The sequence below is a fragment of the Morus notabilis genome, unplaced genomic scaffold, assembly GCF_000414095.1.
Source record: "Morus notabilis unplaced genomic scaffold, ASM41409v2 Scaffold467, whole genome shotgun sequence".
In the NCBI taxonomy this organism is placed as follows: domain Eukaryota; kingdom Viridiplantae; phylum Streptophyta; class Magnoliopsida; order Rosales; family Moraceae; genus Morus; species Morus notabilis.
This window is the reverse complement of record NW_010361652.1, coordinates 182501-193145: the sequence shown is the minus strand read 5'-3', so window position 1 is coordinate 193145 and position 10645 is coordinate 182501. Positions and strand designations below refer to the sequence as shown.

The window sequence follows — 10645 nt, the reverse complement described above, 5'->3', positions numbered from 1 at the left end:
AAAGAGTGAAAAACAGGAAAATAAATTATTATACAAAATCACAGATAACATTAACATGTTCGAGTCCTAAAGCCTGTTCAACTACACAATTTGTATTCATTTACTTCAAAGTCCCTGGTACCTAATGTCTCAACAATAATAGGCTGACAAGCTTAATAAAGCCATACCTTTGAGTTCCCATCAGCAAACTCCGAATTGTTTATACCATCAATACAAGCAACGGCTGCTTCATGGGTAGAGAAATCAACAAAACCAAAATCCTCTCTCTTTGCTGTTGACATATTCCGTGCCAGGCAAATACGTATAATTTCTCCATAACCTTTAAATTGCTCTCTTACCCAGTCTTCGTCCCAATGAGGTGGAAGCCCGTCAACAAATACTGACTTAACTTGGGCCATGATGTTTGGATCAGGCTCGCGTAAAGGTTCAGCAAAAGCAACTTTGGCAGTTCTCTCAAGGTGGCCAAAAATAACGTCAGGTTTTTGAAGTCTCTTGTAAGCAAACATGGCATCAGCATGACATGAGAACTCAATGAATGCAAAACCCCGGCTCAACCCTTCACGTTGAAGGTCAGGAACGAGAGTAATGTTCTCAACACCCTCAACGCCATATTCCTTCAGCTTTTGGTTAATCTGACATGCCACATAGTATAAAGAACTATTACAACCTAAAGAATACATGTGCCTAGAAATTATTTGTTGATATACTAAATTATTCGCATCTAATCACTCACAGCTTCCTTGGTCCATGTATTGCAGATATTGCCCAAGAACAACGTGTCATTGTCCTCACTTGGTGCGGTCCCACATCTCTTTCCATGAATCTGCATTGGTTTGAACATATCAGAACAGAACTAAACTTATCGATACATAAAGGAAAGAAAGCTAGGTAGAATCATACAACTGGGTTTTTCATTTCTGACAATGCTCGCTTTGCGTGCTCCTTCTTTGCATATTCCACAAAAGCATATCCCTTATTCTTATTCGTCAAAGGACTTTTGTGCAACCTAATTTCAACTATTTCTCCCATCTTCTCAAAGACCTTTCTCACATCCTCCTCCACAGCATCTCGATCCAACCCACCAACAAACACCTCCCTCTCTTTCCTGTTCTTCCGCTCCTTCACGATTGCCGTCAATTCCCTCTGTTCCTCTTCCAGTGCCTTAGTTTCCTCAGCAGGCTCATCTGTATCATTCTCTCGAAGCTCTTCATCTTCATTTTCTCCAAGATCCAACTTTTCCCCGTATTCCACTCCCTCATCACCATCAAACTCCTTTACAGACTCAGAAACTTCTCCTTGCAATCCCTCTTTCACGTCTTCTTCCATTTTTGAAGACCCAACATCGAGCTGCTCCTTATCTCCACCATCCGTCAACTCCTCTTCTACTTTCTCCGCTTTCTGTTCATCCTTTCCAGTTCCACCATCAGACGCTTCATTTTTCAATATCACACTAGACTCCACAACGCAAGGTTTTCCTTGTTCTGCAGTATCTCCAACATGTCCACGAGAACTAATTTCCGGTTCCTTCATAGAAGATTCTCCAACATTTTCAACAATGGGTTCTTCAACCTCTACATCCTGACCTTCCTCCACTGCAGATTCTCGGGTATTTTCGTCACTATGTTGACAGTGTTCTTCAACTCCTTCCACAACCTCTGACACCCCCACTTCCTCCTTTGATTCTTCAGTTTTCCCCAGAACTAAAGACTCCTCCGGTTCAGGCATCCGCGAGACACCGCCTTTTTCTGAGCTACGCGTCCTCATCTTCGCTGGCGTTCTTCTCGCAAATGACTTCGTGACTCTACCGGCTCTCGCCGTCGTCGGTGTCACCTCAACAGAACCAGGCGTTGCTTCACCTTCTTCACCTACTCATCAAGCACAAACACAACATTGGAAAACCAAAACACTAATCTCTATAATGCCGAACCATAAAAATTCAAAAAATTGATTCCAAACCGAATTGATCAATTCAAACCCTGAGAACCATAATCTATATTGTCCGATTATCAAAAGTCGTCACAAAATTGATTCCGAACCTAATTGATCGATTCAAAACCCTATGAACGAAAATTGAATTCAGCGATTAAGAAAAAAAAATAATAATAAACCGTTCGGGACTAACTAACCGGATCTTTGTTCTGGTTTTTCCGTCATCGGCGGAGTATTTTGGTTCTTCTTCAGCTGCTTGGCTCTGGCGGACGGTTTCCTCGCCGGCGGCGTCTTCTTTGGCGTCGCCGCCGATATGGGCGTGTCCGCTGTACGAGTTTTCATGGTGATGATGATAACTTAGAGACGAAGGAATTCGATTGTTCTGCGGAATTGGAAGCTGAAAGATGGTAAAAAACTAAAACCCTAGGGGACGACTGAACCCGGGAAGAGAAACAAGTAATGGGAAACGCTCAAGTTGGTTAATGGATAAAATTTTGCAGCAAGGACCTGTGTTGTGTAAATATAAGCCTAATTCGTTTTATTAATTTGAGTTCTTACGATTAAAAATTTTTAAAAAATATTATATTTAATTTTTTTATTATAATTATAAATTTTTAAAAAATATCACATTTTAATTTAAATTAAAATTTTAAATTTACAAAACGAGTAAGTCCTTAAAAAAAATCTCGGTCATACTCAGGTCTCGACTAGTTGTGAAACAGCTGTTTCCTCATTATATTTAATTTTTTTATTATAATTATAAATTTTTAAAAAATATCACATTTTAATTTAAATTAAAATTTTAAATTTACAAAACGAGTAAGTCCTTAAAAAAAATCTCGGTCATACTCAGGTCTCGACTAGTTGTGAAACAGCTGTTTCCTCGTCCGCATTTGTGTCAACACATATTTCTACACGATTCCGACTCCTTTGTTCTTTGGCAAATGCCAAATAGCAAGTGGATCTCATCATGATACTTTATTCTAGTAAGAGAAAATACAGGATATAACATATTTTATAGGTACTTTTAAAATAAATAGTATAATATATCAAGCTTGGTAAATTAAAATTATAGTATTTTATTGATTTTAGAAAATTTATTTTTTAAATTTACTTTTAAGATTTTTTTCCTTTTTTTCTCTTTCAATTTTCTCTCTCTTTACTCTCACGGCCTCTCTCTCTTTCCCTTTTTGGGTGATTTTCTTTTAGGCCTCGTTCACTTTATAAATTTAAGTTTTTAATTTGAGTTAAGATATAATATTTTTTTAAAGTTTTTTATTGTAACAGAAAAAATTAAATGTGATATTTTTTAAAAATTTTTTACTGTAAAAATTTAAAATTAAAAATTTAAATCGATAAAATAAACGAGACCGGTCCGTTCATTTCGCTGATTCGAGTTTTACTACAGTAAAAAATTTTAACAAACAATCACATTTAACTTTTTTATTACAATAAAAAATTCTCATATAAAATTACATCTTAATTCGAATTAAAAATTCGAATCAGCGAACTAAACTGCCTGTCTCCTCCGCGACTCTCTCCATCGCAACTCTCTCTCCCCTCCGCGACTATCTCTCTCCTCCGAGACCCTCTCTCATCCGCGAGTCCCTCTCCTTCGCGACCCTCTTTACTTTGCGACTCTATGTGCTATGGTTTTCAAATTGGAGATTGCGATTTTCAATCGTTATTGAGCAGATCTGGTTCAATGAGCTGATCTGGTTCAATGAATTGCAGAGATCTGGCTGTCGCTAATCTGGTTCAACCGATCTCGTCAGACTTTGATTGCGACGATCTAATTCAGATAGTGTGCTTTGTGTCACAAAGATCGAGTTTGAGATCGGAGGTCCTTGATTTTTGTCACGATATGGTCTGGTCAGAGGTCTATGGTGGCATTGGATTTCGAAGTGGGTACCGGATCTGGTCAAATCAGAGCTCCGGCGATGTCATGGACGGCAGCTTTAAGGTCGAAGGATTTTTGCAGATTGGTTCAAATATGAGTTTGTGATCTGTGTTTGTGATTGTGATTGTGTTTGCCTGTCGATGGCTTTTTATTCTTTTATTCGTAATCAGAGTTTGTGATTTGGGATTGTATAGTGATTGAGATTCGAGAATTTGTGGAATTTTTGTGAAATTTGGTTTTGCATTTGTTTGTGTTTGTATTTAGAATTTTGTAAATACTATATTTACAAAAATATTTTACTAATTATAATTTTGAATATCGATAAATATAATATTTACTTTTAAATATTTTAGTAAAGTATTTATAAGTTTAAATTTAGTAAATGTTATATTTATTAGTAAATATTTTAATAATTTATTTTTAAACATAGTAAATCTTGTATTTATCAGTAAATATTAAGTAATTATAATTTTAAATTTGTGATATTTATCAGTAAATACAGTGTTGAACGGTCATTAAAGTCTGTGGTTTGATTTTTGAATAAATATGATAGTTACTAGTAAATATGGTATTTATTGGTAAATAAAATATTTACTTGTAATTATAGTGTTGAACGGTCGCCAGAGTCGATGGTCAGATTTTTAGATAAATATGATTTTTACTAGTAAATACGATATTTACCGCTAAATAGGTGTTAAACGGTCGCCAAGTCGGTGGCCAGATTTTCAGACAAATATGATTTTTATTAGTAAATATGATATTTACTGGTAAATATAATGTTAAACAGTCATTGGAGTTGGTGGCTGAATTTTCTGATAAATATGATTTTTATAAGTAAATACGATATTTATCGGTAAATACAGTGTTAAATAGTTGTCAGAGTTGATGATCGGACTTTTAGATAAATACAATATTTACCGGTAAATATAGTATTAAACGGTTGCCGGAAAACATTTGTCAGAAAAATGGTCACCAGTGCTGGCTGACAGAAAATGGTCATCGGAGGCGGCCGTCGATTGCCGGTGCAAGCCATAATCTATCTTTTATATAAAAATATACTATAATCTATCTATTTTTAAAAAATATGCTATAATTTACTTTTTTTTAAAAAAAAATAGAGCTTTAAGGGGAATTAGAAGAAAGGTGGAAAACGAGATTTAAAAGTATTTTTGAGTTTTTAATAATATTAGATAATTAAAATATTAAATTATGTTATAATCTACTATTTTAAAAAATATGGTATAATTTGCATCCTACTAAATACGATATTTCTCCCATTCTCCCTAATGTGTAGGATTACAATGATAAAACCTACGGTTAATTAATTGAAGATAAATATAGTTTTTTGTTTCGATGAATACATATATATATATATATATATATTTGTTTCATAAAAAATATGTATAATATTTTTTTCTTGTAATAAGCAAATTTCATTTTTTTTTCTGCTACAAAACTTTAAGTTATAAAATTGAACTTTAAAAAATGAAATTTGTTTTTTTTAACAAGATACTTAGAAAGAAAAAAAGAAAACCTTATAAATATGAGACTTTGTCTCGTAAGATCGGAAAAATATAATTATTAATAATTTTATTTTTTTAACAGTCAGATTTACATCAAAAATTGTCTGTTCTGTATATTTTTTAATTTGATTTGATTTTAATTAGATTCAATAGTCAAAAAACTGATCATACCGATAAAACAGCTACCGAAAATCGTCTCTATAAATATATTAGTAGACGTTTAATTTATAAATTTAAAATTATTCTCATTTTACGTGATTTTTTATAAAAAAAATACTATAAAAAATTATAAATCACGATTTAAAATTATAAACGAATATAAGAAATAAACATCTTTTCTTATTTTTTTGAGAGGAGGTAGAGGCCAAAGATGTGTTTGGCCAAAAATCTCGAAAGAAGTGATAAGACTGTAGCCAAAGTTGACGAAACTTTCAACCTTTTCCTTTTAAGCTAATCCACTGTAATGTGTCGCACTTTTTGGAGACATTTGGACAGAATTTTGACCGTTACAGGTGCTTTTACTGCTATTTTATCTTTTTGGTTCAAGTAAATGTTGTGCACGTATATTCTTTAACTTTGATGTGATTTTCATAAATTCATCATCTTTTAAAAACCGTCACAATTACTTGACAACAAAAGGTTAAAAAAATAAAAATAAAAAAACAAAGCTAATGTTCGATTTGGTCGATGATGATATGATATAATTAAATGCTTTAAGAGCTTGTTTCTTTATTTTTCTTTTTATTTTATTTTTTTATTATTATTATTTTTTTGCAGGCTATTCCAAGAGAAGCAAAGAAATTTGAGCTAGGCGAGACCAAGTACTACGTGGTGCTCGTGTGGAGTGCAATAATCTGGCAAGGTTTCTTCTTGGGAGCAATAGGAGTAATCTTCTGTGCCTCATCTTTGCTATCAGGCATTGTCATTGCGGTTCTTCTACCAGTTACTGAGGTCCTTGCTGTTATTTTCTACCAAGAAAATTTCCAAGCAGAGAAAGGTGTGTCCCTTGTACTCTCTCTCTGGGGCTTTATCTCCTACTTCTATGGTGAGTTCAAACAAAACAAGAAGACTAAGAAGAAGCTCATCCTAGAAACAGAAATTCCTCAAATTCAGAATACTCCAAAAACAGAAAGAGAGATTCTTAATCCATGAGAACAAAGTTGAAGGTATTTTGTAATTTCTCCCATCAATAATTAGTGGGCTGTCGTACAAGTGTGAAAGAAAGGTAAAGTACAAATTTCGTATCTATTAGTGTGTTTAATTCTATTTATTTTCAAAATAAGAGAAAATACCCTTAGAGTGCATGAGTTTAAATTTAAATTTTTATCTTACTCTTAATTATTACTCTTTTAATTAAAATAGTTATTTAACTAAAAAAAAATAAAAATTCATATCTATACATTTTAAGGGTATTTGTCTCTTTTTCATTTTAAAAAATAGAGAAAAAGTTAATAGTTAGACCCCTGGTTTTTATTTGCATAATACGTTTGAGAGGAGAGCCATATGTTCCCTCTCTTTTTATTTCCTGAAAATAATTATGAGCTGTGTTGAAGCTACATGCTCCCGTACTCATAAAAAGATCTTATCAAAAAAGAAGGAAAAGGCAATGTGTGTATATGAATATTGTACAACAGTAATCTTTTTTTTTTTTTTTTATAACTAGAACAGTAATGTGTTTACACGAAGTCGGTTTATTTTTATTATTTGTTTAGATCTTACTATAGTCTCCTGCCGATAATTTTTATTTTTAACAGTTAAATCTGATTAAAATCATATTAAATTAAAAAAATATACATAAAAAATGATTTATGATCGAAATATGAAGGTTAAAAGCAAAGAACCACCAAAGAAAATTTGTTTTTTTTCCCTCCTTTTCCCGCTAAGAAAATTACTACTATATACCTTGCTAAGCCTATATTCCAATTCTTTAGAGGAGGTTATACCTACAAGGCTGCAACTTTCCATGCTTGCGCCACCATGCAAGTTACAAAATACAGCATTCAGTAATTGTCATTCGCAAATAGCCCAACAACCTTCGAGCCGAATTCAGTTTGGCAGTATTAAAAGTGAAGAAATCTCACATGAAAAGCATGTGTTTGCTACAATATTCTCTCACAAAATTTAAATTTCTGTTTAAACTTTTCTATTTGAACCAATGAACCAACCGGTTCAAAAATTTCACTTACAATCGTTCACAAATAATTTTACCTACCAACCAGAATTAGGATGGTATGGTGTTTTGGAACAGACAATATAAATAAAATCGGCTAGTACATAATGTGCCAAGCGCAATGTTCAACCAACTGGTGACCAAACGGTCATATACAAATACGGCAAATATATTTGGAACAGTTAACCGTATGCAACGAAAAGCAGGTGGAGGAAATTAAGCGACCAAATAGTTTTATTGTTGAATGCACCTCGAATAAGAGAAATCTTATGGCAAGTTTTTTTGGGTGAATAATCTTTTATTTACATTTGCCTGCATTTCGAGCCTAAAAACAGCACTGGGGAAACGGTTGCCATGGAATTCTTTAAGCTTCCCAAGTGTTTTTTTTTTTTTTTTTTTTTTTTTTTTAAAGAAGAAGAGGGGGCGTCAAATAAAATTGCCCCAAAATACAGCATTATTGCTCCTTTGACCTTACAATTATCAAGTCACCATAAATTTCAGCATTATTGCTCCTTTGACCTCTCAAATACAACTATAGAAGCACTGAGAAACAGGGCCCTGTAGATCATAACTATGCTATCAATATACATTCTACTGTCTTAACTTGGAGCAAAACATTGGAGCATACCACCTTACCATAGAGGCTCCTCAAAGAATAGGTATAGAAAGCACTACGCTAAAAACCAAACATAATCATTTCTATGGCATAAATAAATTCCTGGCAGTGAATTGAAAGAAAGAGAAGGGTGAATAGTGATGGTTGTGAAAGAGAATTGATACCTTGTGTCACTGGAACTACAAAAGATGACGAATGAAGCAATCGTTTCCTATCATTGACCATTCCCCCAAGAACTCTATCAAGATTGCCTTCAGCCAGCGTTCAGGCCAAGCTTTTGCTCAGAAAGAAAAGAATCAACATGAAGATAGATAGTTCAAGCACAAGCTTTGAATCCGTAAAACGTTCAAAAATTTTCTGCAACCTGTAAGTTCAACCAGTACATAGCTGCTGATAAAGCCTGTTACCCAGTTAAAGATCTTCATTACAATCAGGAGAAACCAAATGACCGAATGGACATGCAATCAAAAAGATTCAGCAGCAACAAATTCTCGGAAAAGATTCAGCAGCAACTAGTTCTACAGATGAAGCAAAGTGCTAGATGCCATTGCTCATTATCCAAAACGCTTAGGGAAATGGCCAGGTTTATCTAAGCTACAAATTTCATAAATGATGATTAATAGTTCGTGCTTGAGTCTGCTAAGCTGGTGATTATTTCTAGATTATTCTTTAAAAATAAAAATTTTGAAAAAGAAACAAAAATAAGTTTACCAAGCATGTTTCCTGGAAACTTGACATTTTTAGTTCCCAAAAATATTTTTTTTAAAATGGTGCCAAACAAGCTGGAAAAAAGGGTGTTCATAGAATTGGCTTGTACATAAATGTGCCGAGTCCTCGCCACCAGATTTGGATTAAATTGAGAGGGGTTTTGGATTGGTCCCGCATTGGAAAAATCTCAATCCATAGGTTTTGAATTGGCTTACGGAGCATTTCTCAATCCGCAAAATCCGTGAATTCAAAACATATTATATATATACATATATATTTTTCGAAACATGTTGTATATATTCATATATAGTTTCTTTAAGTTAAATTTTAATTTCACTTTGATTCTTACTGAATCTAGTTTGTTTAACTGGGTTGTCACAATTTAGAATTTGTTGAACTATTTTATGTTATGCTATATTTATTTGGTTTATGAATGTTGCAAACTTTGAACTTTAAAGGAATATTAATAAATGATGAATACATTTTGTGTTTCATTTTGTATGAATGTGTAATATACTTATTAACTTTAAAGGTTGTAATCCGTGGAATCCGTGAATCTAATATGCAAAATCCGATAGATCTTGGATTGGAAAAGTTTGAGATTGGGCAAGGATTGGGACTTTTCCAATATCATAGTTAAGGATTTGTTAGGATTCTAATATGTGAACACCCCTACTGGAAACGGATAAAAAAGTGCATGCATGTTTTTCTTTTATACCAAGCCACACCATAAAGGATTCAAACAATAAAAAGCTAAGCATCAAATAACCGTATGCAACCCTACAGTAAAAGTGGCATTGTTTAAATAGTTTCTTAGAGATATTAAACATTGAAGCAAGCATCAGCAACAAGCATACCATAAGGCAAATAAAACCTCACCAATTTTCTTGACTCGGGCTGTTGTCTCCATGATTTATTTCCTCCTTTGCAAGTTCCTCTAAAATTTCACGTTGCCGTTCATTTAATTCGCTGATGATGGGATAAAACAAATAGAAATGGTGTAAACAGTGGAAATTTGTGGACAATGTAAAAGTTGAGATGATAAAATAGAACTGTGAACGAAACACATTTTATTGAACTTACGTGGGAAAGTTTATTCTGAACCGCACGTATTGATCTCCATGGTTAAAAATAAGGCCATGCTTTGGTAGTCCTGCAAAAATGTAAAGGTTAAGCATAGTGGAGGGAAAAAAAAGTAGCAAGCTTTCAAGCACGGAATCAAAGTTCTCAGAACCTTTGCCTCTTAGTACCAGAAGCTGTCCAGGCTGAACTCCCTTAGGTATCTGAGATTACATGAAGGAATAGTTGGCCAAAAAAATGAGCGTAGACAAAATCTAACAGACTCGAATATGAAGCAAATCTGGCCATATGGTGAATAGGAAAGTGTACAAGAAATTCAACAATTTTTTCTCCTTACAATAGACACAAGAAGCGAAGAACATGCCATATGCAAAGTAACAAAAAAGACTAGAACAAAGCCAACATCTTACTTGTACTTGTGCCTTCCCAGACAAAGTTGGTACCTGAACCTTACCGCCAAGAATTGCCTGAAATAAACTCAAACCTTGAGGGCTTCACAAACAACTTAAGTTCATTTAAAATAAAATAAATAACCATGTACTATTAATGATGCATGCGGAAGAGTAATAGTCTGACCTGTGTAAAGCTGATATTACAATCCACATAAACATCAGCCCCATCTCTAGCAAAGATAGGATCTTTAGCAACCTACAATGCCACAAGCAGGGAAGTCAGAAATAAAAGAGTCAGTACTTTCCTCATCAACTTGAATAACACTT

At 33.6% G+C, this 10645-nt stretch overlaps 2 protein-coding genes across 4 annotated transcripts in view; one reads left to right on the top strand and one right to left on the bottom strand.

The window, feature by feature from the left end:
• Positions 1–6649, top strand: part of LOC21408725 (purine permease 3) — a 22032-nt gene extending 15383 nt beyond the window's left edge. The window contains exon 2 of the mRNA XM_024167167.1: positions 6130–6649. Coding sequence (XP_024022935.1) covers positions 6130–6504 — 375 coding nt within the window. The 3' untranslated portion in view covers positions 6505–6649. The remainder of the gene's footprint in view (positions 1–6129) is intronic.
• A 939-nt stretch (positions 6650–7588) lies between these two features.
• Positions 7589–10645, bottom strand: part of LOC21408722 (chaperone protein dnaJ 1, mitochondrial) — a 14303-nt gene continuing 11246 nt past the window's right edge. Inside the window, exons 14-20 of one of the 3 annotated variants that reach the window (XR_002902407.1) lie at positions 10503–10574; positions 10337–10393; positions 10081–10129; positions 9930–9999; positions 9726–9815; positions 8303–8502; positions 7589–8080 (exon numbers count right to left, since the gene is read on the bottom strand). Coding sequence is in view for 2 of the 3 variants with exons in the window: in XM_010100372.2 (XP_010098674.2) it covers positions 8403–8502; positions 9726–9815; positions 9930–9999; positions 10081–10129; positions 10337–10393; positions 10503–10574 (438 nt within the window). In the remaining variant the exon portion in view is untranslated. Of the gene's footprint in view, positions 8539–9725; positions 9816–9929; positions 10000–10080; positions 10130–10336; positions 10394–10502; positions 10575–10645 lie in introns of all 3 variants that reach the window. The other 2 variants (XM_010100372.2, XM_024167208.1) reach the window with 2 other exon arrangements.